Source organism: Myodes glareolus, chromosome 18 (genome assembly GCF_982192425.1).
Source record: "Myodes glareolus chromosome 18, mMyoGla1.1, whole genome shotgun sequence".
In the NCBI taxonomy this organism is placed as follows: domain Eukaryota; kingdom Metazoa; phylum Chordata; class Mammalia; order Rodentia; family Cricetidae; genus Myodes; species Myodes glareolus.
In genome coordinates this window covers 68,058,736-68,085,191 of record NC_142043.1, presented here as the reverse complement: position 1 = coordinate 68,085,191, position 26,456 = coordinate 68,058,736, and the positions used below count along the sequence as shown (strand labels likewise).

The following is a 26,456-nucleotide window of genomic DNA, read 5'->3' as shown; positions in this document are numbered from 1 at the left end:
GGCTCTCAGCTGGGTGCGGTTGCCGCAGGGTGACGGTGGCCAAGTTCCCGGTGTGCTCCATCGCGCGTGGGCCATGGGAGAGGCGATCTGGGGATCTCCGAGGGTGGAGAGCCGCGAAGTGCAGCGCGGTACGGGCGGACAGCCGTCTAGGAAGCACGCTAGATCCCGGGGTCCTCCGGCAGTGTGCGGGGAGCTTTTGGGGATCAAGGCGCGCGCGCGCAGGCTGTCGGGGAGGCAAAGCCCCAGGGGCGGGTGCACGTGGGAGCCGCAGCGGGGGCGGGCCGGGGTGTGGCCTCTCCGCCTCCCGGGCGGGATTTGCATGTGTGTGGCGGCCCCAGACTTCCTGCTCCTTCCCAGCTGCAGGTACGCGCGGGCCGGGCCGGGTTGGAGGGCTCAGGGCGCGCAGAGACGCGGGCACCTCCTCACCCGGACCCGGGCCGCACCGCGCCTCCTCGCGCTCCGGTGGCCGCCAGCCTGCCCCGGCCGCCCCGATCGTCTGGGTTGCCGGGCTGCGAGGTGGCACTGCGCCCCTCTCCGCCCAGCGCGCTGCAGTCCTCTGCGCCGAGCCTGGCAGCTCGCTCGTGGGCAACCTTGCCGCCTCGAGCCCCGGAGGGCCGAAGCCATGAACGAAATGTCCAGCTTTCTTCACATCGGGGACATAGTGTCTCTGTACGCCGAGGGCTCAGTCAATGGCTTCATCAGCACTTTGGGGTGAGTGAGCCAAGGGCAAAGAGAGGGGCGTCGGGGCCACTGTACCAGCTGTGTGTCTCTTGATGCCCAATTCCATGCCCCTCGATGGTGGGCTTGGGCGCCCCAGACTCCAGAAGCGAGGGGACTCTGGCCTCCCTCTCTCAGAGAAAGGAAGTGCGCTGTTTGCTCAGGTAGCTGTCTGGCGCCCTAGGGAGTTCTCAGTAGGCATCAGGGCTCACTAAGCCCGCCACTTCGGGCACACTTCTTTTCTTTACTGGTGACTGGGGGATTTGAACTTCCTCGGCAAGTGGTCCTGGGGAGGTGCAGGTGGCAGGTGTCTGGGGCCTGAGTTGGAGAGGGCCTGGGTGTGCTTGGCTGGGATTGGGGGTGGGGTGCAAGGCTGGAGCCTGGCACTCACCTCTATGGCCCCATTCTGAATCGGTTTTTAATGGGTTGCACCTTCTTACTCTCCTTGTGCCCCATCCCTGCTTTCGTAGGAGTGTTTTCTTTACCCTCCCGGTCCAGGCAACCCAGGTCTTGGCCAGCTGGCCCCCTCTTCCCCCCCTTCTCCCCATCAATTTCCTGTGCAGCAACTCTGGCGCCCCTGGTCCCAGGTTCTCTAGAGCGCTTGGCAAACATTAATTAATTCTGGCTGCCACCCCCCAGGGTCTGCTCTGGTAAGCAGGGAATCGATTCCGTCCCAGGCTGGGGCCAGGCCTGTGAGCCGGGAGTTTTGGAAGAGCCCCTGGGCACCTTACTGCTGGAGGCGTGGAGGGGAGTGTAGGCCAGGGTCTAGTTCTTTTGCCCATTTTCAGTGCTCACGGGGAGTGTGTGTGGGAGAATGTTCTGTGGTCTCATCTTTCCCAGCAACACCCAGTTGCCCAGAGGGTGACTCCTCTGTGGGGGTTTTGGAAGTATGTGTGTGTGTGGGGGGGGGGGGTTAGCCTCAATCCTAGGTTAGCCCTACACTGGTCTAGCAGGTGGGAAGCTCCCTGCTCACTGGGTTTCTCCACTTCGTGGTTGGAATTCAGTGTGCTGCAGGGAGGAGAAACCACAAGGGCCTGTCTGCCAGAGGAGGCTGAGATGGGAGTCCCAGCATTCCTGTCCCTTCCCAGCATCCTTCAGGCTCTCCTACACACCTCCTAGGTCAGCTGTAGATTCCTGCACACACCTCCCCATCAGCTTTCTCTTCTGAAGTTACCCGGAGAGGAGGGGTGGAGCTACATCTGGGCCAGCATCTTTGTGGGCCTGGCTCGAAGCAGTGCCAGGACCCTGGGTGGGGGAGAGAAGTCCACAGCCAGCAATTTAGGGCGTGCTTGTGCGGAGGTGTGAAGCCAGAGTAGGGAACCCCTCTTCCCCGAACTCTGCAGCATATTGGAGAAATAGGTATTTCTTTTACTGATGTGTCTGGCTCAGGACTGAGCACTGGGTGGATGACTTTAAAGCATCTTAAAGATTAATAGAGCCAAGGGAAGGGTCTAAGCTCCCTTTCCCCACTTTCAGACTGTCCCCCTCATTTGGGAACCCCTCTGTATGCACTTTCTTTTATTATTTTATGTGTATGGGTGTTTTGCGTGCATGTATGTCTGTGTACCATGTGGCTGCTTGGTGGCTGTGGAGGCCAGAAGAGGGTGCCGGATGCTCTGGGACTGGAGTTGCAGATGGGTGTGAGCCATCTTGTGGGTGCTGGGGCTGAACCCAGGTCCTCTGCCAGAGAGGCCGGTCTCTTAGGCTCCGAGCCCTGCCTTCAGTCTCTGCTCCCATTTCCGGGCACTGCACTTTCTTCCCGCCAGCACTTCCTGCCCCAGAGGCTGTTACCTTTAGTCCACCTGGACCTCAGGGACATCTGAGAGCCTTGACCCCAGAAGATGGACAGATGCCTTCCCAGCCTGGCCTGGTGTGCAGGCCTTGGCCTAATCTGCGCTCACCTCACAGGAAGTTCAGGTGCATTTCCTGGAACCGCCCCCTGGTCTCTTTACCTTTGCTCCAGTGTAACTCCTGCCTGCCACCTGAGTAAATCTGTCCCACCCTTGAGACCTAACCCAAAGTGGCCTCTTTTGAAAGAGCTGAGACCCCACCTTCTAGGGCAAAATTAACCCTGTTTTTTTTCTGTGACATTTTCAAACTGTTCCCTAATGAGAATCAGGCTGTCTGTAAGGCCCCCTGTAGGCCTGGCTAGTGCTTGCAGGGCAGGGTGGGCGCTGGCAGTGCCATCCCAGAGTCTGCACGGTGCTGGTGACCTGTGAAGGGAGCCGGGCTTACAGCTGACGGAGAACTCTCAGTGGAGAATGAGCTATATCACTCACTGCACCCAGGCCGCAGCATCTCAGGAACTTCATAGTCCTGTGGAGTGGGGTCTGTAATCCCAGCACCTGGGAAGTGGTAGCAGGGAGATCATGAATTGAAAGATAGCCTCTGCTATATGAGGAGCTGAAGGCTAGCCTGGACTACAAAGAGCTTGTCTTTAAAAAAAAAAAGCAAACAAACAGAGCAGCAATCTAAAAGGTCGAACTTAGTAGACAGACTCTGAGAGCCTGCACGTTCAGTCTGACTAAACCAGAATCTCCATGCTTTTGGTGCCTTTTCCACAGTACTGGAATGTGGACCCTGGTCTGAGGCATGCTGACTGTGCCTGCTGGTCTCGGGCATGCTAACTGCATGTGTCTTGGGCATGCTAAGTGTGCATGCCAGTCTCAGGCATGCTAACTGTGTATGCCTCTCTCAGGCACGCTAACTGCACATGCCTGTCTCAGGCACGCTAACTGTACATGCCTGTCTCAGGCATGCAAAGTGTGCATGCTAGGTGCATTTGTCAGGCAGGTTCCCATGCTCTGCCACTGAGCTGTACCTCAGGTTTCAATACTGCATTTTAATTACATCCCCAGGGCTGGAAGAGGCTTTGAGAGACTCTCTGTCTCGCTCAGAGTCTCTGCCTCCATCCTTAACTCTGGTCCTGTAGTCTTTTCCAAGGCTGTCGGTGCCCAGGGTCTTGAACCCCTGGGGCTGATGTGATGGAGCTCCTGGCCTCCTTCAGTGCCCAGTGTCTGGCTTTCTGTTAGAGTCTGCGGAATAAGTTTGTTGAAGACAGGCAGCCTTAGCAGACAGAAGGCTGGGCCGGCCAGCTGGGGAGGTGTGGGGTGGGGGGGAGTTCTGGTTGAGGTACAGCATTGGGTTTGGGCCTGAGCATCCAGACAGCCAGTTCAAACCTCTTGGTAATTAGAGGTCCCATGAAGATTGTATATTAACGGGGTTGGGAAGCTGGGAGGGGTCTGGGGAGTGGATCCTGGAGGGGGCTGAGACAGGGAAGCGGCCCACACCTGTTCCTGGCAGGGAAGCTGTTCCTGGCAGGGAAGCGTGGCCATGGCTGGCCTCGCCCCTCACCCAGGTGGAGGTAGCACAGGCCAGAGCTGCAAATCAGGGAGGAGGAGGGGGAAGGGTTGATGAGGCTGCAGGCCAGCTGCTAGAGAAAGCTGCCCTGAGAATGCAGGGTGGACCTGTCAGGTGCCCAGGGGTGGCTGCAGGGCCCCAGGGATTGAGCTGGGAATACAGGTGAATTAAATCTTGAAGAGGTGTTTGTCAGGGAGCCTTTGCTGCCCATGAAAGGCCTGGGGTCACTTTAGGAGGGGTGTGTGTGTGTGTGTGTCTCAGCACCTGGGTCATCCCATCGTGGGATAGTCAACACATAAGGTTGAGGGCCCCTGCCTTCTCCTGTAGCAACCTCTGTCCCCTTCTGTTTATACCTAACATCTTGGGAGTGTGGGTACTGGAAATCAGGCCCCTAAGAAGTATGGAGGGGAAGTGTGAGGAGCCTTAGGTTCCTACATGGTTCCTGGCTGGGGACCGCTCACTAACTGGATATTTCCACAACTCTGCCTTCTCAGAGTAACCCCCAGCACCCCCATTCTGGGATCAAACCCCATGCTAGGGTTCTGACAGATGGATTACATCCCCAGCTCACCCTGTGTATGTATTCTAAGATTTAATGTAATGGTGCACACCTTTAATCCCAGCACTCAGGAGGCAGAGGCAGGCGGATCTCTGTGAGTTCAAGGACAAGTTCCAGGACAGCCAGGGCTACATAGTAAGACACCCCCCCCCCCCCCACGTAGGGAAGAAAAAAAAAGATTTAATTATGAGAGAGAGAGTGTGTGTGTGTGCGCGCGTGCGCGTATGCATTGGGGGGCATGTATATGAGTCCAGAGCAGGGTATTGAATCCCCCTGGTGCTGGAGTTAATGTGATTGTAAGCTGCCCAGCGTGGGCGCTGGGCACTGAGCTTGGGTCCTCTGCAAGGACAGTACCACTTTTAACTGCTGAGCCTTCTCTGAGCTCCGCCCTGCACATTCCCCACGGTGCTCAGGCTGTACCTGGGACTGTCTTGGACAATCTAGCTCCCAGCTGTGGCCGTGGTGACACAGGCCTGTCATCCCAGCTCCATGGGAGATGGACACAGGAGGACTAACTGCAAGGTCAAAGGTGAAAGGCGCCTGGGGCTGTAGCTTGGTGGGAGAATGCAGGGTTCAGCTCCCAGCACCGCAGTCTGTCCCAGCTCCATGATGGGTACTCAACTGTGAGTACTGTTGAAGCTTGTAGACTCCTGGGGTTATTTTTTACTTATATTTATTATTATTTGAAGCCCTTACTGGGCCGCATCACTGAGGAGTCAGCACAGACGGCCCCCTTAGACGAGACCGGCTAGTCTTTTGAGACAGCCTTGCTGTGTAGCCCTGGCTGACTTTAAAATTGTGCTCCTCGCCCTCTTGCCTGGAGCGCCCATGTGTTGGGATCACTGGTGAGCACCGTCCTGCCTAGTTTCCTGCATGTGTACCTGGGGCCCTAAACAGGCCTTGAGGAAGCCTGTCCGCACGGGCTGCATGCTCCTCGGCTGAGAACGGTCTCTTTGCTCTCGGGGTACTTCATGAAGCCATTCAGGAAACTTTCATTAAGGTACCGACTCTGTGCCGGGTACTGTTGTTTCTGGACCAAGTTCTAGCTTGTTGCATCCTGTGTAGCATTGAGCTGATACGATGACTCCCTGGGCCCTTTGGGCCTTAAGTGAAGCCTTGTAATTCCTGGAGGGAGGACGCCCCCCCCCCACTGCCTGTGTTCCCCAGGTGTGTCTCAGACCTGACTCCACTGGAAGGAATCTCTACACTTCTCTGCCTCAGCCAGCCCCATGTTTGCAAACTTGGGTTTTGAAAAGAAAAAAAAAATTGTTCCCCCGGAGAAAGTGCGAAACAACTCAAATTAAGAGCTGACTGTAATGGTGCTGCCGTGGCTTACGGGCGCCCTTTCTGGGCCACTAGCTTGTGAGCTCGAAGCATTTACAAACAAACCAAGCTGAGCCCTGCTTTGTACCCTGTCTTCTGTGGCCATGACTGCCCTCTCCCAGGCTAGCACTCTGTTGTGCTAGTAGGGCCCCTAACTTGGGAGAGCACACCCCCCCACTCCCCCATCTCCCCCCCCCCCCCCCGCCAACCATCCGAGCTGCCTGTGAATCTTCAGATTTTGCCCTGAGCATCCTGGAGTTCACATGTCTGGACACCTGTTCAGTTATCTGGACAGAGATCAAAGGGAAGGCCTACTTTTTTGCCTCTCAGCGGCTCCTAGCTTCGTGCCATGCTTTTGTCTGGTGGCGGAGGCAGGCCTGTGCCACCAAGAGTCTGACCCACTTCGCGTCACGTGCTTATGACTGCCAGGCGGCTGCTGGGGAGTGAAAGCCTCCACCCTCCTGGTTGGGTGTGGTGGAGGTCCCGCACAGCGGCACAAGAGTGTGATGTCCCTGTGGGGTGGCAGAGGGGTCTGTGGAGCGTGGGAGCAGCCCCCACTTCTGCCAGCAATTTGGCCTTGAGAAATTCTGCTTTAGTCAGTTGCCCACACTGCCCTGCCCTACATTCTTGACCCCGTGTCCCCTCCCTGGCTCGGCCCAATGGGTGGTGGCTTGGGTTGGGGGTGGGGAGAGAAGCCAGACTGAAGGGTGGGGACGCACCAGCTTTCAGCTTGGGGGCAGGTTTCTGGGTTTCGATAATCTTGTACACACAGCTGGAATCTGGGGATGTCCACCTCTAGCCCTGCCTTCTGGACAGACAGCTGGGGCCCCTCCCTTGGAGCAGGGGCAGGGAGCAGGGAGGGGTGGAGGCCTGGGAGAAGAATCTCTACTGCTTCATCTCGGAGGAGTGTGAGCTCTGAGGTCCCTGAGCCAGCAGGCTGCCCAGCCCAGGGCCTGGATGCCAGGCTGTTGGGAGCCTGGGGTCAGGTAGTAAGACTGTGACATCAGAGGGATGCTGCAGGGCCCGTGGAAGAGGAGTTGGTGGGGGCAGAAGTGACATTAGCCACCCCCCCCATGGTGTAGGGTGTTGGGTGGGGCCTCGTTGCTGAGACTTGTCCTTGAGGTGACAGGAGAACCTACTGTAGGTCCGACCCTATTTGCAAGTAGGTTTTAGCAGGCAGGTGGGCAGAGCCAGAGAGGCAGCAAACAAATCTCAGCCTGCAGCTGCTGCAGGTGCATATTTGGTTAGCAAATCCCTTCCCGCGTCTCTCCTTCAGCCAGCTGGCCATCGGCCCTTCCTCCAGTGTTTGGGACAACCAGTCTCCAAGTGTCCAGTAGGAGATAACTTGGTGACATGGGTCAGGAAAAGGAAAATCAAATATGCCTCAGGATGATGCCAGTGACGTGGGTGGCTGTGGTCACAGAGTTGTCAACATGGATAGGTTCTGCCATCCCTTGAGCCCCTCACTAGCAGCTGAGCACCACCTACATTTTAGGAAACGTTATCTCTAGAGGGGACTGGGGGTGTGGCTCAGATGGTAGAGTGCTTATGGGCAAGCATGGAGCCCTGAGTCCCATCCCCAGCACCCTAGAAAATACGGTGTGGTGACACACACCCGTAATCCTTGCACTTGTAAGACAGAGGCAGGGAGACCATGTGTTCTAGGTCAGCCTTAGCTGCGTAGGTTGTTTGCAGCCAGGCTGTGCTTCATGAATCCCTGTCTCACCAAAACCCATCTCTGTGTGTGTTTAATCTCAGCACTCAGGAGACAGAAGCAGGTGGATTTCTCTGAGTTTCTCTGTAACCAGCCAGGGCTACATGGTGAGACCACGTCTCAAAAGAAATAGTTTTTATGCTCACATGGGCCCACAGTGCTGGGTCCCGACAGCATCCCGTGATCTCAGTTGCTCAGTGTTCCTTGGACCTCTGCTTTCACCCAGGATCCTGCGTGGTCAGTGTTTGGCCCTATGCCTCCCACCTGCTCTCCCACCTACTGTTGAGTCCCCAGCATCTGGCTTTGGGCTCTATGCCACTCGGTCAGTTTCCCAGAGAACTCTGAGGAGGTCTGGAGGAGGCGTGCTGGGCCTGAAGTTCTGCCCTGCTGAGGCACCTCAGCCTACTTTGCAAATGGGGCAAGCTGAGCATTGCTCCTGAGTGATGGACCGCAGGCCCGGAGGGCTTGGAGCTGAGAGGCCAGCAGAGTCCCTCCTGCCCTGTGGTCCTGTTTTCCTTCTGGTGCCCCTTTATAGATGTGCCCTCCTGTGCACACAGTGGCCCACCTGATGCTGCTGAGCTGGAAATCCAGGTCTGTGGCAGAGGAGTCCTCAGAGTTGGAACCCTGGCTGGAATCAAAGGGATGCTGTGTGTGTGTGTGTGTGTGTGTGTGTGTGAGAGAGAGAGAGAGAGAGAGAGAGAGAGAGAGAGAGAGAGAGAGAGAAAGAGAGCGAGAGAGCGAGAGAGCGCAAGCGCAGTAGCTTAAGACCCTAGCCAACAAGTCTGGGTTTCTTTTCCGACATCAGATCCTACCAACAGGCACAACTCTGAATGTCTGCCCCCCAGACCTCCCCGGATCCCTACAACCCATCTGGATGGTCTTGGGGTGCCTGCTGATGGAAGAGACCTTCTCCTGCGCCACTGGTTCTGGAGGGGTAGCTAGTGCCCTGGGCTCGAGTGCAGGGCACCTGGTCTGAGCACTGCCACTGTGTGTACCTTGTGTGCAGCTCGGCTATGGTTCCCTCCTTCCCTGGGTCCACTACGGATGGGGAGGGGCTCTTGGGGGCTTCCCGCTGCCCTGTGGTGGCTGAGCTGGTCAGTGCAGACTTCAGTCAGGCTCCCAGGGAGGCACTGCCCTACTTCTCTGGAGCCCTTCCTCCTTATCTAATCTCCAGCCTGCTCTGACCCACCCGGCTGCCTTTCCCATGGCTTCCACCTGGATCTCAAAGTCCACTGTGTGCCAAATGGGCCAGGCAGGTCCTGAGACGAAGCCTTTCTCTCTTAGACCAAGGTCTTGGGGTCCAGGCTCCCTGAGTATTTCAGGGGGTGCTTTCTTGACTTTCTAGAGCAAGCTGGGTCCTCTCCGGGTCCAGGATGGCTCTGCTCATGGGCCTCCTGCAAGGATCCCCGCCCCTCCGTCTTGTTCTGTCTAGTACAGGCCTGTGCTGCCCCGTGGATAGAAGGCTAGCAGCAGGGCCTGTCTTTAGGGCTTCTGTGTGGTCAGGGCCTGGTGAGCAGGTGTGGACATGGGCATCCTGTCCTCTGGGCACTCCCTGAAGGTAGATCACGCCCACCACATCATGGCTCTCACCAAGGCTTTGTTGATGAAGAACCTGGCTGTCTGTGTGGACGTGTGCTCCCTGTCATCCGTCTCACCAGCTGAGGGTGGTGCCTGTTGGGAGTTAGGAGTCCAGCTCAGCCTGTGGAGGGGGCAGGATCAGAGGAGACTCCTCTGACCAAATGAGGGGAATTGACAGTAAGACCAGGGTGGAGAGTTGGGGACCTCAGACAGAGGGGTCCTGGGGGAGGGGAGGGGGAGGAGTTGGCATGGGTTCTGGCGCCAGAAATGCACCTGTGGCTGGACTATTGGGATAAACACAGCTGCCCCCCACGAGGGGATACGGGTGCTACACCTAGAGCTGCAGTACCACTGGGTGGGGAGAAGTTGGGGAGCCTTTGTGGGTCTCCACCCACTCTAGGCATCCAGCCCAGGCTCTGCTCCGGCTGTAGCTGCTGAGGCAGGCTGGGGCGAGGCCATGCTCACCTCCCTCGGTGATGGTAGGTGGTTGGACGTGGGGAGTTTCGCTTGGGACTGGGTGGGGTGTGTGGAACCAAGGCCCAGCTGGCAATCTGGGGGCCCTTTCTCGGCTGTCACCAAAACTTACCTGTCTTGGTGTCTTAAAGCCTGCTTCTGGTCCCGGTTTCCTGGTAGCCCATCTGATAAAGGCTTTCCGGATTATCTGTTAGTGGCTTCACCCCCTCCCGCCTGGTCAGGTAGCACTGGCTTGGGTGCTTCAGTTGTACTGCTCAAGAAGAGAAAAGTGAGGCGTGTAGAGGTGCTGGGGTTCTCTGGAGCCTGTAGATGCTGTTTAAATAGAAAGGGCTTGGCTAGAGGAGAGACCACTCAGCAGAGGGTTGAGTGTGTGTTCTGCTTTTGCAGAGGGTGGGAATTTAGTTCTCAGTATGAATATGTGGAGGCTCACAGCCACCTGTGTTTGCAGCTGCAGGGGGCTAGATGTCCCCTTATGGGCTCCGTGGGCACCTGCGCATGTGTGGCACAGCTCACACCTGCGCACATGTGGCACACGCTCACACCTGCGCACATGTGGCACACGCTCACACCTGCGCACGTGTGGCACACGCTCACACCTGCGCACGTGTGGCACACGCTCACACCTGCGCACGTGTGGCACACGCTCACACCTGCGCACGTGTGGCACACGCTCACACCTGCGCACGTGTGGCACACGCTCACACCTGCACACATGTGGCACACATATACATGAGATGATGATGATGATGATGATTATTATTATTATTATTTGGTTTTCAGAGACAAGGTTTCTCTGTGTAACAGTTTAGCTGTCCTGGAACTCACACTGTAGACCAGGCTGGTGTTGAACTCACAGAGATCCACCTGCCTCTGCCTCCCGAGTGCTGGGATAAAAGGCATGTGCTATCTCTGGCATTTTTATTATTCTTTAATACTTATTTTTATGTATGTGGATGTTTTGCCCACATGTATGTGTGTGTGTAATACTTGCACGCCTGGTGCCAGTGGAGGCCAGAAGAGGGCGTTAGATCCCTTGGGACTGGAGTTACAGATGGTTGTGAGCCACCATGTGGGTGCTGGGAGTCAAACCTGGGATTGTAACCACTGAGCTATCTAATGGATAAAATAAATCTTAAAGAGAAGAGCAGGGCACCATCCCTGAGATGCCTCTGGTGGGGGGTGTTGATGGATCCCAGTGGGGTGCTGGGCTTCTCGCCCCAGGAGCAGCCCTGAAGATCCCCTGCCCCTCTTCTGTGTCTCTACACTCGGGGCAGCTCCTCCACGGCTGTTGTTGGCCCCGTGCCCTCAGCTTCTGGGCTGCTTTCCTTCTCTGCCCATGTGTGACTCTGAGCGGCCTCATGTGGTCTCCCTGCTCGAAAGACCCCAGGCTCAGCTGACCCGATGGGGACAGGGACAGATAGATGTCCAGGTAAACATAGGCCAGGCTGATCTGCGCCGCCACTAGACAAACACGTGTATCATTTGCATAGCCTGCTGGAGTCTCAGGGATGAAGGGAGGGGTCCTGGGTCAAGGTAGGTTTTACTGAGGGAGGGTGCTCTGACCTTTCCCACTCCCCCTTCCCATAAGGCGTTGTATACTAGCCAAGAGTAGGTAGTAGAACTGCCCCCATATTCTCCCGATTGTGACTTCCACATTTTCTGAAGACTCTAGAATGCTTGGCAGGGGCTTGTGTAGACCCTGGTCAGTGTCTCTCCCTCCCGCCACAATGTCTATATCCCCTCCCTTCTTGCTTTGCTGAGAGCCCGCCAGCTGGCCTGATTCATATGCTGTCTTACAGGAAATTCTATGCATTATTCAAGGCCTCAGCAGCTCCCAGGTCCTCGCACACCTGGTCTGTTGGCTGCACTCTGACCTTCCCCATCCTGAATCCAGACGGAACCCACCGTGGTGGTGCCACCAGTTGGCACCAGTGCATACATACCCTTCTGTCTTTACCCATCTCAGTGTGTGACTTGTCCTCTCAGTGAGGTCTTAACTCCCCGAGGCAGGGACCCTGTCTTTCCCTGCTCGGGTTCTCTCCACAGCTGGTAGAAGGGACTATTTCACCTACTCAGTATGCTCTGCAGGTCTAGGCACCAGGGAGGCAGAGGGCAAACGTACACCCCTGTCCTTACGGGATCTGCATGCTACCGGTGGCAGTGAGACTAGTCGGAACCAGGTCAGAGCCAGAGCAAAGGAAGACGAGGTCTACACTCCTTGAAGCAGCGCACTGATTACATTTTCTGTTTATGGGGTAACCCCATGTCGTGTAACGCCATAATAGATCACGTAGCCTGGGCTGGCCTTGAACTTGCCGTGTAGCCAGACTTTGAACTCCTGATCCCCCTGCTTCTACTTCCCAAGAAGTGGAATTAACACGTGTGTGCCACCAAACCTGCCTACAATTTTAACAGGGGTGGGGAGAGGGTCTTTGTGGGCGGATCCTTTGAACCGGGATTTGCAGGATGTGGGGGTGTCGGACAGGAAGAGGCGGGGCTATGGTCCCTATGAGCTGAGGAGCCTGTGGAGGCTGTGGGGCTGAACCAGAGTGGGCCGGGAGGAAGTCAGAGCATGACTTGAGGAAGCTGGTTCTTCTTCTACCATGTTTGTTCGATGGCTCCAACTCAGGTGTGGTGGCAGACACCTTCCCCTGCTAAGCCATCTGCCACCTCTGGTTACTCCTGAGGTTGATGATTCCATTCCGGAGGATCATGGTGCTGACCTGATTTGACTTAACCTTTTTGTCCAATTTATGGTGCTGAGGATGGGCCCTGGACCTCTTGCAGGCTAAAGAGGTACGCCCCAAACTGGACCTCTTGTGCACCCCCAACCTTGACTTCCCTTTGTTTACTGAAGGGAACCGGCAGGCGCGGGAGGAGGCCGGGAGGGGAGAGGCGGTAACAGTTGAGAGTGGAAAGTCCTGGTCTGGGGATGGCGCCAGAGGTGATGGGAAAAGCCTGGGTTCTGCTTCTGTTGCTGTCTGGAACGGGATCTCACCTAGTCCAGACTGGTCTGGGTTTACTATGCAATAGAGGATAATCTTGATTCGGATCCTCCTGCATCTGTGTGCTGGGATTGCAGACATCCACGACCATGTTATTTTATTCAGTGCTGGGGTTGAAGCCCGGCACGCTGGGCAAGCACTCAGCCAGCTGAGCTACACCCCCAGTCTTCTCCACCCCGCTTTGAGGCAGGGTCTCTCCCTACAGCGTGGGCTGGCCTTGACATTGTGGTATAGCTGCAGCTGTTGGAAGAGAGGGGCTGGGGGTTGGTCTGAAGTTTTGGCCAAAGAGCTTGCAAGGGTGGGGTTGTCATGGACAAGGGTGTGGGGTTGTCATGGACAAGGGTGTGGGGTTGTCATGGACAAGGGTGTGGGGTTGTCATGGACAAGGGGGGGGTTGTCATGAACTGAGATGGCACAGCATGAGGCCCACTTGGTGGATGAATAGGAGCCCAGCTGTGCCGATTCCATCCGTGACTTTACTTCTGAGGAGAGGAGCTGAGTTGAGAAGAGAGTGTCCTTGGACAGGAGTATAGGAACTACCAGGGAACATATTAGCCCTGCTGGGGCTGTGAGTGTGGCCGGCGTGACAGGAGTGCAGATGAGGCCGGGAGGCTGAGCAGCCTGTAGCCCCCTTCCCTGCCTGGTGCTGTCGAGGACTATCCTCGCACCTGCTAGTACTGGGCAGCTTGGCTCCAAAGGCCAGCCCTGTTAACCTTTCCGTGCTCTGGCTCCCTGCTTGCAAAATGGAAATAATAGCAAAGTAGTTTTAGAAAATTAAATAGTGTATGCAAACATCAGGCAGCTTTCCAGCTCCCCGGGCCACCAGCAGGGCGGCCTATTATCCGACTGACCTCCTACACCATCTGTATGGAGTTAGTGCCAGATGACACTGGCTGAGGGCCCTTCTTCACTCTCCATGCCAGTTACCGGTCCGGGCCTCTGGCTTTTCTGATTGACAGCTGTGAATCTGGGGACCCTGTAACGGGCCTTCATGTTTGGTGACCTGCCACATTGGCACATGGAACTTGGCAGAGCTGTTTATTGTGGCCGGTGAGATGGCACAGTCGGTAAAGGTGCTTGCCGCACACACGTACACGCTGAGTTAATAAGTGTAATGGGGGAGTGTCTTAATTAATAATTACTGATTTAAGGATCTGGTGAGCCCACATGGTGGATGGAGAGAACCCACTCCCAGAAGGTGGAAGTCGATCTCTGCCTTCCGCATGTGTCATGCGCACGTACACATATGCACATACAAAGATTTAAACAAAACACAGCTGCAGGGTTAGCGTGATAGCTCAGAAGGTAATGGTCCCTGCTACCAAGCCCGATGACCTGAGTTTGGTCTTGAACCCACATGGTAGGAGGAGGGAAACGGCTTCAGTAAGATATCCTCTGGCTCCATGTGTGTCTATGCTGGGGGTGCGCAGAGAGACCCTGTGTCAGAAAACAAGAGAGTAATTCAGATCAGCCAGCAGGAGAGATTGGTAAGGTGAGGCGTGGGATGGGACGAAGAACTGCCCTTCTAGGTCACACTAGCCTCCGGTCACCACTGACCGACACTCCCTGAGCTCAGTCCTTTTGTATTGCCCCATCAGTGTATGATTGATGTCATCATTGATTGACCATCAATAGCCTCTATGCCTCCTCCACCAGGAACAGATGAGGAAGTCAGGGCTGCAGTTTCTGCCTCTAACTAACCACAGGATGGTTTCCCAGATTCATCCTCAGGGGCCTTCCAAAAGTCATTAACATAAATCCAGGTGAAAGGCGTGGTACCCGACCGACTTGTGCCGTTCCTGCGGCTCCGGAGCTTGGGTAGACTCAGGGCAGAATCCAATTTGACAATAAAGGTGATTGTTTGCCCCAGTCACGAAGGTGCTAGGGTTGGGGCTGTCACCGGAAGCCGGAATGAAGCTCCTGTATTGGTTCTTCCTATCATTAAGGACAAGGACAGCAATGTGCAGATTTCCTATGGAGCACAATGGGGCACCAACTGCCGGGACTCGGGGCAGAGGTGCAAGTGTTGAAAGGAGGTAGCTGGGACTGTGGGCACGGGCGAGACGCCCACGGGGCGGGGCTGGGAAGCCTTGGCTGCGTAGAGAAGAGCCAGGGTGGAGAATGTAGGTGTGCCAATTCGTTTCTGTCAACTTGACGCAAGTCATGTGGGAAGATATCATTTAACTGAGCATCTGCCTCCATCAGACTGATCTGTGGGCAAGTCCGTGTGGCGTTTTCTTGATTAATGATTGATCGTGGAAGGCCCAGTCCACTGTGGGCGGTGTCGCTCCTGGACAGGTAGTCCTGGACTGTATGAAAAGAAAGTGAATGAGCTATGAACAAAGCCAGTAGCCGCATTCCTCCACAGTTCCCACACTGAATTCCCTCAGTGCCACATGAACCTCTCCTCTCCAAGCTGCTCTTGGCTATGGCGTTTATCACAGCAACAGCCAACTGCACCATCAGGTCTGCTAGGCCTGTGGTTTGAAGGTGTCACCGGGTGCATTGACCACGTCTGGAGAGATGAGAATGCCTAGGGATGCTGGGATCACATGGGGCTTTGCAAGGAAACAGGCCCCTGAGAGAATTTGTGGAGGTCACATCCTAAGACCTTGTTAGCCAACCAAGGTGTGCAGAAGTGGAGTGGGCTTTGGAACTTGCCTTGTGACTTCAGGCAAGTCATTTAATGTTTAGATGCTGGTTTCTCCTTGGTGAAATGGTGCCAATGACCAGTTCTTCAGTGGGAAGTTGGTGGAAGTTCAGGAATAATTGCTACGCAGTGCTGAGATAGAGCCAGTCTTGGCAGTGGTCCATGACCATCTCTTTCCTGGAGACCAGGATGGAGAACTTGAAGCATAGACGGGATGGATGGTTGAGTAGGTGCATGGATTAATGCACAGGTGGATGCGATGCATGGATGGGTGTATGTACTGGGTAGGTACATGAATGCATGTATGTATGTACTGGGTAAGTGCATGGATGGGTATATGTACTGGGTAGGAGCATGGATGGGTGTATGTACTGGATAGGTGCATGGATGGGTGTATGTACTGGGTAGGTGCATGGATGGGTGTATGTACTGGGTAGGTGCATGGATGGGTGTATGTACGGGGTAGGTGCATGGATGGGTAGATGGATAGATGAGTGGGAACGTGGGTAAATGAAGAGTAGGGTGGGCACGTGGATGGATGCACGGATGGTTAGTAGGCGCATGGGTAGAGGATGTATTGATAGAATGATAGACGCATGCATGGATAGACTGATGCATGGGTAAGTGAGTGCATGGATGAGTAGGTGAGGATCAGCATATGAATGGATCCTCCCACCCCCAGAAATGCAGGATTCAGTTCCCAGCCATGGCTCTAAGAGGGAATTTCAGACCCTAGCTTAGGTCCTGGCTGAGTCTGGGAAGCCTGAGGTTTATTCAGTCTGTCAGCAGTCTCTCATCACATTTGCTTCTTGTCCTCACTTTCTCTGACTCTTACTTGCCTTCAACCTCTCTCCCGTGCTCTAACTGTCCCTTCATCTGTTCCCACCTCCCGCTCCCTTTGATTCTTGACCTCCGTTCCTCTCCCTGTCCTTCCTGCCCAGGCTGCTGGGTCTTAGGAGTTACCTTTGCACTGTCTGAGAGCCCAGATGTGAGCCAGAGGGTGGCTGCAGTTCAGAGACCTTGCCTTTTAGTGTCCGTGCCAGGAAAGAGAACGAACGACCCATGGTGGGTTCCAATGACGGAAGCAATACCAGGGGTGGTTCCTGGTGCTCCAGAGTTCCCTGCTTCAAGGGGATGTGTCTATTCCTCCCTCTAACTGGGCTGCTCTATCCCCTAGGCTGGTGGATGACCGCTGTGTGGTGGAGCCTGCGGCTGGGGACCTGGACAACCCCCCCAAGAAGTTCCGAGGTAAGACCTCCACACTAGCTGTGAGCATCCCTCCAGGGTCGCAAGGTCCCAGACCTGGGTTTGTCACCGCCAGTCTACCTGAGACCACCCTCTTCGGTCCGTGTCGACCTTGGCATTGGCACATTTCTGCTTTTCCTTCCAAGACCACACCCCCTCCCCTGGCACATTCACTTCTGGCCAGGAACCCATTTTGCCCCCGAATTTCTGGCCACTCACAAGGCTTTCCTTGTCTGTGTGATTTTTTTTTTTTTTTAAAGGGACTAAAGCTGGGAAAGACAATCGCTCAGGCCTCAGAAGGCCCAAGGGAAAGTCCTTCCCTGTGCCTCAGTCTCCCCATTCATGAGGTGAAGGGACTGGACCTCTTAACCCTGTGTATCTACTTGCCTCGGGCTGTGTGTGACTCCTGCCGGATGGAACCCCAGAGCCCAGACATGACCATGTTCTATGACCCAGTCAAGTGCTGTCCCTGAGGGGCCTCCTGTCCTCACTGGTAGTGGGCTCCATAGCTCCGGCAGTAACGGCCAAGCAAGGGATTGCCTGTGAGGGCTGAGGCTGACATGCACCAGACAGCCGGAGCCTGGGCGTGGTGGGAGCAGGCAAGAACTTGCCAGATGATGCCACCAGGTCGGCTGCAGTGTGGTTGCTCTTCTGGGAGAGGCTGGTGGAGAGACGTCATCAGTCTAAATGCTGGGCAGGGGTGGGGCTAAGACACCTAGATGGTATCCTTTGACTGCTGCTGGGGGCGGGGGTGGCATCCTGCTATCTTTTTGGGATGTAGTGGGAAGTGGTGGGGGTTCCTGGACCCAGGGGGCCTTGGCTTGTTGCTTCTCTGTCCACGCTTCCTTCATGACCCCCGAGTCGGGGCTTTGTCTAAGCAGATGCCATAGGCTGAGGCATGTCTCAGCAGCTGTTTGTGATGACCTCTGGTCCTGACCAGCCTTCCTCTGCCCCATGCTGTGGTCACTCACGCTGTGGTCACTCACGCTGTGGTCACTCACGCTGTTTCTGCATTGGGCTGCCCTCCCTCCCTCTCCCCTCAGGCCGAACACCTCCTGTTCCCCCAGTGTCTAGCCACCCCTCACCTCTGCACTTGCTGTCCCTCCTCCCTGCTCTCTCCTGCCTCACCCTGCTCTCCTCAGTGTCAGTGTGACTGCCCCTGACTTCTGGCTCCAGGTCCTGTTTAGTTTTCTGCATAGCTTGACTCCAGCATGCTCTGTGTTCCGTGTGATTTGCTTATTCTCTTTGTCTCCCTCTGGGTTTTAGCGCGGGAGGTTCACGCTCACTGTGTAGCCAAGGTGGTTCTGAACCAAATGCTTCTACCCCCCGAGTGCTGAAATTTCGACCACTGTGTGTGTAGGCGCCTGCAGGTCATGGTGTACGTGTGGAGGTCTGAGAACAATGTCTAGGGATCTTCCTGTCCTGGTTGGAATTGAACTCCAGTCTGGCTGTCATTTGTGCCCCTTACCAGAAACTTTGGCTCTCTGGGGAGGGGAGACTTTATTCTGGCTTTTGTGTTTCTAGTTTCATTGGAAGTTCCTGCCTCCTAGCTCCTTTTTTTTTGGCGGGGGAGAAGAAAAGAGGGAGAGGGAGGTGGGAAGGGGCAGAGAAAAGTGAAGGTCCCTTGGGGCCCCTGGCAGCTGCCAGGGCAGGGAAAGGATTGTGTGGACTGGCAGGTGACAGGGAAGTGGGCGTGGTAGGGGAAGAAATGCCCTTGGCTTCCAGTGGACAGTTTGGGGCCAATTTTTGACAACAAAAAAGCCACTTAGTAAAACAAATACCCTTTTGACTTCTTGCATTCTTCCCACGCCTCCAGCTCCTCTGTGGCTTTTCAAGGCTTGGGTACAGGACCCTGGAGGTCCTCGTGGCCTCAGTGGCCCAGCCTGTACAGTGAAGTATGACAGAGTGACCCGGAGTCCACCCACCTCCTTCTGGGTGCTTTGGGGGGGGTGCAAGAGGTCCCCGTGGTCCTGCTGGGGCCCAGATGATGCCAGCCTTGGACAGGATCTGTGCTCTGCAGCTTCTGGCTGACAGGTGCAAGCTGGAACATTAGATCTTGGGACAAGACTCAGGACTGCAGCCTCTGCAGACAGAAGCTCAGGCAAGCGCCTCCCACCAAGGCCTGCCGTTTGCTAACTCCCTGGCTTCTTTCCCTGCAGTACCTTGTCCCTCCCACGGCAGGGTGTGGGGCCATGGCAGGTATCTGGAAGTTGCCAGGTTCTCCTGGACTTTGTTCTGGGATCCCCAGGCATTCTGCCTTCCCGTCTTGGGATGAGCCCAGCCGTTGCTGACTCTTCTTGCCCACAGCTCAGTCCCTACCCCATGCACCTTCTGGGTCAGTAAAGCCCCATGAGCCCTCATCAGTCGGCTTTGGCTTCTCGTCTGTGGTTTCAGCTCCATCCACTGTTTGCCTCACCCCAAGCCTCAGCTTGTCTGGGGAATTCTTTCCAGACTTGGCAAGGCACTGGGAGGCCCAGTCTGCTGCTGCCAGTGCTGCCTCCCACCAGCCCAGCCCCCTGATGGCTGTTGATGCTGTGGACTGGGCTTCCATGGCGTGTTCCCTTGCTCCACCTGGGGAGGCCAGTGTGGGAGCTTCCGGGAAAGCTCAGGACGCTCAGAGCGCAGGCACAGACACCTGGACCAGAGTGTTGAGGTCACCTCCTTGCTCAAACTGGTGGGAGGAGGGGCTGCAGTGTCAAGTCCTCTGCTTACATAGCTAGGTGCCCCTCCCCCAGCTTTCACCCCTGTTCTTCCAGAGCACCCCCAAGCCCTTTGGGAGCTGATGAGGTAGTGCAGTGGTAGAACGCTTGCCTAGCATGCCGGGAGCAGTGGCTCAATCTCCAGCATCACAAAACAAATGAAAACATACTTCAAAGCCAGAGGAAGTGACCCATGTCTGTAATTCTGTACTCGGGAGGTTAAGACCGTGGGTTTTCATACACCTTTAATTCTAGCACTCAGAAGGCAGAGGCAAGCGGATCTCTGATTTCCTTGTCTAAAAAGCAAGTTCAGACCAGCCAGAGTTACACAGAGAGACCCAGTCTCATAACTAACAAAAACCAAATAAAACAAAACAGAACGATCAAGGAAGACTTGGGTAACTAGCTCTGGTCACCACATGAGTTAGCTCGCACACACACACATACACACGTGCGCACACACACACATACACACGTGCGCACACGCACACATACACACGTGCGCACACACACACATACACACGTGCGCACACACACACACACACACACACACACACACACTTGTGAGGTTGGTTCTGTTCAGGGGCCGGGTTTAAAGTGTTTGCCATTCTGACCTCAGGATAGAGCAGGGACACACAGGGCGGTTTTGACCTGGGCTGACGGTGTCCTCTGTGCGATCCATTGTCCTGTCCTGCTGTCCTATAAGATGTATCCCTGCTGTGTGTGTCTTGAGGCCGCAGCCTAACTGCCGTACAGCATTCCGTGATGGGCTAGCCTGTTAATTAGTGCTGAGCTCAGTTTCCATACCCGTCTCCTTGACTCGTGTGCCAGAGTTTCTCTGAGTTCCTATGAGGGAACTTGCGGGGTGGGAAGAACTCTCTGTCCTGAGAAACGACCCTGCAGCCTTTCTCTGAGGTGACCACCTGCATTCCCCGTGGATTTGTGCATGGAAGAGTTTTGAATCAGTTCTCTGTATTCTTTGTTTTGAGACAAGGTCGCTCTCATGCTGGCCCAGACCTTGCGACCTTCCAGTTTCTGCCTGCCTAGTGCTGAGATCACAGGTGGACACCCTACCTGACTAGTTGCCTGGGACACCTAGGTACCAGGGCTCTGGCCATGTGGTTTCTTTACCGCAACAGTAGAGGGCGCACTCTTGGGAGTGGCTGGGTGATGCTGTATTCTGTCCATTCTAGGCTGTGGACAGTCAGCTTTCCGTTGCCCATGGATGCCTCCGTCCATGCCCCTTCCCCAGCATGCCATGTCAGAGGCTACTGATGTATGCTGCGGCTGCAAGCGGCATCCATATTGGGCTTGAGTTTGTTTTTCAGATCCCTAGTGCAGTGTCTGTTTGCGTTCACATGGAGAGATACCTTGCGTTCACAAGGTTGATACTGGGTGTGTTCCTTAATTGGTCCCCACCTTGCTTTTTGAGATAGGGTCTCTCACTGAGTCTGGAGGAAATCAATTTGGCTACTCTTGCTGGCCAGCACGCCCCAGGACTCCTCCTGTCTCAGCATCCCCAAGGCTGGGATTCCAGGCATCTGTTGCTGTGCCTGGCTGTGGCTGCTGAGACACTTGTGTGGAAAGACTTTCTCACCGAGCTGCCTCCCGGAAGCCCACAGTTGGATAGCTGCTTGCCTGGCATTTGTAAGACCTAAAAGTTCAGTCTCTCCTCTCTCTTAAATATTTCTCATCATTATTATGATTAGCTTATTTATTTTTGAGACAGTCTCACTATATGCTTCTGGCTGGCCTGGAACTTTCTATGTAGACCAGGTTAGCCTTGAACTCATGGAGATCTGTGGGTCTCGGTTTGTCAAGTGCTGGGATTTAAGGCACGAGCCATGGATAGATTTTTGCCTGCATGTGTACTACATGTGTGCAGTTCCTGTGGAGGCCAGAAGAGGGCATTGAATTTCCTGGAACTTGAGTTACAGACAGTTGTGAGCGGCCATGTAGGTGCTGAGAATTGAACCCAGATCCTCTGCAAGAGGAACCAGTGCTCTTAACTGCTGAGCCATCTCTCCAGCCCCTCTTTTCTCTTTTTCATTTAAAAATTTATTCTTTTTGGTTCAATTTCTTGGGAAATTATGTGAATATAGTATTTGTACAATTCACCACTGTCTGGCTAAAATTCCATAGCTTTAATTATTTTTTTAAAAATCACTTTTAATTGTGGTAAAATATACTTAACAAAAAAATCTTTTGCTAGAGCTGGAGAGTTGGCTTGGCAGGTAAGAGCACTGACTGCTCTAACTAAGGACTGGATTTCCAGCATCCGTGTTGGGCAGCTCACACGGCCTATAATTCTAGTGCTAGGGCCCTGCACCCTCTTCCGGCCTCTGGACAGCTGCACTCATGTGCACACATCATACACATAATTAAAAATAATACATCTTTAGTGGGGTGCTGGTGGCACACACCTTCAATCCCAGCACAGGGAGGCAGTGGCAGGTGGATCTCTCTGAGTTCGAGGCCAGCCTGGTCTACAGAGTGAGCTCCAGGACAGCCAGAATGACAGAGAAACCCTGTCTCAAAAAAACAAAAATGTCTATAAAAGGAAAAAAGGATCAATGCTCTGTGTGTGCACACACGCGCTCACATGGACACGTGCTTGTGTATTTGTGTGTTTAGAGGGATGGTGAAGGCTAGTTTTGAATTCTGATCCTTCTGTCCACTTCCCAAGTCACAGGCCTGAGCCACCACCATGCCCCACTCTATCTTAACCATTTTCAAGCATTTAGTTTGATGGCATTCCAGATGTCACGGTGCAGCCATTGCTATCACCACCACTCCCAAGTCTGCGTGTAAATGGAGGTTTCTCATCCCGTCCTGTCCTGCCGTTTCTAAATAATCACTCAGAGGCTTAATATGAATTACAAACTGTTTGGCCTATAGTTCAGGCTTCTTATTAACTAGCTCTTTTAAACGAACCCATTTCTATTAATCTGTGTATTGCCACGTGGTTGTGGCTTTTACTGGTCTGCTGGCATCTTGTTTCTTGGGCAGCTGGCTGGTGTCTCCCTCGACTCTGCCCCCTGCCCTCCATATTCAGTTCGGCTTTCCCACCTGTCACTATCGGCCAAAGCAGCTTTTATTATCAACCAACAAGAGCAACATATAGTCACAGCGTATAGAAGGGTTATAGGTCCATCCGTGCCATGTGTGTGTTGAGGGTCAGGATATTTGTCGTCTGTCTCTGTCTGTCTGTCTCTGTCTCATTCTCTTTCTCCCTGTCTGGGATTCTGTTTGTTTTGACACAGGTCTTAATTCTGTATCCATGGCTGATCTTGAACTCATTGTGTAGCCTAGGCTGACCTCCAACTTGGCAGCAATCCTCCTGCCTCAGCCTGTCAACTGCTGGCATCACAACCATGTACCTCCATGCAGAGCTTCAGCATTTCCTTCCCTGCCCCCATTCCTCCTTCCCTGTCCCCTCCACCCCTACCTCCCTCCCTCCCTCCCTTCTTCCCTCTCCCCCCACTCTCTCCCCCCCTCTGTATGGTGCTATAGTCACCAAGTGCCACTTGAAGCCATTTTCCTTCTTACTGCTGTGTGGCCTCCCTGTGCCTTTCCAACGTGACTTGTTTTTGGGGGTACCCTCTGGGGGCCCCATGGGCTGCTTTCCATCTTATCCCTGCCCTTGAGACAGCATAGAAGCTTTTTATCCCATTGCAGAGATGCTCTCAAGACACTAGTCCCATGGTGGGACTATCCGGTGACAGAATGTGGAGAACACCCCGCTTCTATCCATATTGTCACTTGGTCCCCACGCCCTGTTCCACACCCTGCCTGCACAACAGCCTAAGCACACCACCTTGTCACCTCCTGCCAGCTGCCTGAGCCTTCGAAGACTCTGCTTTCCCACTGATGGGGCCTGTCGGGTGGGTGAGAACCGTGTGCCCTGCTCTGCCCTCCAGCAGCACTGCATGCGGTTGTAAACTCTCCGATTCCACACTATAAACCCAGATCCTTCCAACCACCCCTCTGTTTTAAAGAAAGGTTTATTTACTTATTTAATATGTCAGTGTTTCCCTGCGTGCATATCTGTGCCCTGGGAGTGTGCCTGGTACCCAAGAAAGTAAGAAAAGGGCATTTGACCTCTGGAGCTGGAGTCACAGACAGTTGTGAGCTGCTGCGTGGGTGCCGGAGACAAAACCAGGTCCTCCACAGGAGCGGTGTTCACGAGCCACCTCCCAGCCCCTGGCTACCCAACTTTAAAAGTTCCCCTTCCAAGGCTGGAGAGATGGCGCAGTGGTTAAGGTTGCCTGCGCTTTTGTGCAGGACCCAAGTTCAGTCTCTAACACCCGTTGCCTACAAATCCATCATCACGGTATCTGATACACCAGTTCTGACCTCCACAGGCACCCCTAACATGGGGCACACACATGTTCATAAATAAAAAGAAATGTTGAGGGGGCTGGAGAGATGGCTCAGTAGTTAAGAGCATTACCTGCTCTTCCAAAGGTCCTGAGTTCAATTCCCAGCAACCACATGGTGGCTCACAACCATCTGTAATGAGGCCTGGTGCCCTCTTCAGGCATGCACGTAGATAGGGTATTGTATACATAATAAATAAATAAATATTAAAAAAAGTAAAAAGAAATGTTTAAAAAAATGCTTATCCCAAGGGTCGAGGATGTGGTTCAGAGGTAAAGTGTGGGGCCCTGGGTTCCATCCTGAGAGGCATCACAGAAGAGTGTATTTCTAGGTTTTTTCCTGAGACCTCTGGGACCTGCAGTGTTCATAGCTTGAGGCTGCCTCATCCCAGGGATGATTGTGAAGGGTGAATGTGGACAGATTCACTGTAGCCCCAGGTCCTCTATCTCCTAAGTGCTGGGACTGGTGGAACCCAGGCCTTGGGAATGTGTGGGCGCTCTCTACCCTCTGAGTCACACCCCCAGCCCTGCCTGGCCTTCTGCGGCGGGTCCTGCCTTGTGTCCCCTGGACACTCCTCTACCCTCAGCCTTTCCTCATGGTCTGCGATGCTGTGGGCTCCTGTCACCCATGCTGTGAGAAGCTTCTGGACCCCTCGGGTTCTGACACAGCTGCCTTTGGGCAAAGCACACTGCACAGAAACTGTCCTGTAGCATGAGGGTCGGCTTGTTGGGGTTTCTGTCCCACCCAGTACCCCACAGCCGGCAAGCCACAAAGAAAATCACACACAGGACTCCATAAGGTTATAAACTGATTGGCCCATTAGGTCAGGCTACTTATTAGCTCTTATAACTTACGTTACCCCATTATCCTTATCTACGTTAGCACATGGCTCAGTACCTTTTCCAGCGGGGCAGCTTACATCTTTCCTCTCCGGTGGTCTGGGCAGAACTGTGGAGGGAGCTTCCTGCTTCCCAGAATACTCCCAGTCTCTTTGCTCCACCTCTACTTCCTGTCTGGCTTTCCCGCCTATACTGCTTGCCTGGCCAATTAGCGTTTTATTAAAATATGATTGACAGAATACAGACAATTCTCCCACACCACTGTCCCATAGGTCCTTGCAGCACAGAGTGTGAGTGGGGCTCCAGGGAGGGTCCGTGCAGGACAAGTGGATGGAGCTCACAGTTCTGGGGGTTTCCAGGGAAGATTCAGGACCAGGGTGTGAAGGTGCCTCACTTCCTGCTTCTCTCTTGGGTGCAAAGATGGTTTGTGTCCACACAGGTTCTGACTCTTTAGTGACATGTACTGTACCCTTCGTGGGGGCCAGACAACCTTCAGAGTTGGGAAAGGGGCCCAGGGATGGCGCACCACTCTTGCAGAGACCGGAGTTCAGTGCCTGTCTCCCATGTCAGGCAGCTCACACCTGCCTGTTACTCCCACTCTAGGGGATTTGACGCCCTCTTCTGGCAGCCTCAGGAACTGCACTCACATGTGTACCCACCCCCTGGGGAATAGATCAGTGGGAGAGGGGTTTGCCACCAACCCTGGCAACAGGGAACCTGGGGTTGAGGTGGAGCCTCAGCATGGCCTGGAGAAGCAGGAAGACCCCAGCTGCACCCCAAGGACTGAGCAGAGCCCTCAAACACACGGGGAGCATCTTTGTAGCAGGGCCACCCCTCATGCTAGGGTGCAAGGTGGGCTTGGTGCGTAGCCCTGGAGGCCTTACTGTTTTGGAATCACTGCTTTTACCCCTCCGCTCTCCTTCTCCATGACACTGGCCTCTCCTGACTTCTGCACCCCACAGGCTGATGGGAGATCTGCTATAGATCCCCTGATAGCCCTAACCTCAAGAGGGATGTGGCCAAAGGGAGAGCATGATGGGTCAGGGAGGGGGACCCTGTCCTCGTGACTTCCTGTCTCTGCCCCCACCCCCTGCACTTGCCCCACTCATGTCTTCTGCTGGCCCTGTCCCCAGAGTTTGTAGTCTGATACTCAGCCATAGCTGTAGAGGGTTCTTTGGGGCAACTGAGGCCAGCTTCCCTCGAGGCTATGACTGTTGTGTTGGGGTGTTCACAGTGTGCAGGGCTGCTCTCACACTGCTAGTGTGCACAGCACATCTGTCCCCGGAGCCCACCCCCCACCCCAAGCTTTAGGCTTTTCCAGATGAGGCCTCATTTAGCTAAGTAGAAATTTAGAATACTGTTTTTTTTTTTTTTTTGTTTTGTTTTGTTTTTTGAGTTTGGGCTTACAGAAGTGACAGGTGTTTTGTTTCTTGACCATAATGAAAATTTCAGTCGCGATTTCTTTTTCTGGACCTTGATTTCTCTTCTGACCAGATCAAGAGGACAAAGAAGCATAGCTTGTTGTATAAGGGTCCCCGGGGATTGGAGTGTGTGTGTGTGTGTGTCTGTGTATGCGCGTGTGTGTGCGTGTGTGCGTGCGTGCATGTGTGTGTATGTGTGTGTGTAAGGGGGGGGACTCTTATCTGTCATCTGGGGCAGTGGGGAGCAGCTGAGCAGAATATGGTGTTGGGAAAACAGTCCAGCCTGGCGGAATGGTCTAGTCTCACCCCAGAGCTGACTGGGGGCTGTGAGCTGTCCCTCACACAGTGGGATTGGGCTGTGAGATGGGGTGAGCCAGGGAGGCAGGGCAATCTGGTAAGGAATAAGGCAGGAGGAAGAGCTGTCCACACCTGCAAAAGCTGCACAGACGGCATGGAGCGAGGCCCTGGAGGTGAAGAACCTCTGGTAGCTTC

The 26,456-nt window shown here is 54.5% G+C and overlaps 1 protein-coding gene across 1 annotated transcript in view; it reads left to right on the top strand.

The window, feature by feature from the left end:
* Positions 1–352: 352 nt before the first annotated feature.
* The window catches only part of Itpr3 (inositol 1,4,5-trisphosphate receptor type 3), a 68,393-nt gene continuing 42,289 nt past the window's right edge, over positions 353–26,456 (top strand). Inside the window, exons 1-2 of the mRNA XM_087898404.1 lie at positions 353–711; positions 16,558–16,628. Coding sequence (XP_087754530.1) covers positions 623–711; positions 16,558–16,628 — 160 coding nt within the window. The 5' untranslated portion in view covers positions 353–622. The remainder of the gene's footprint in view (positions 712–16,557; positions 16,629–26,456) is intronic.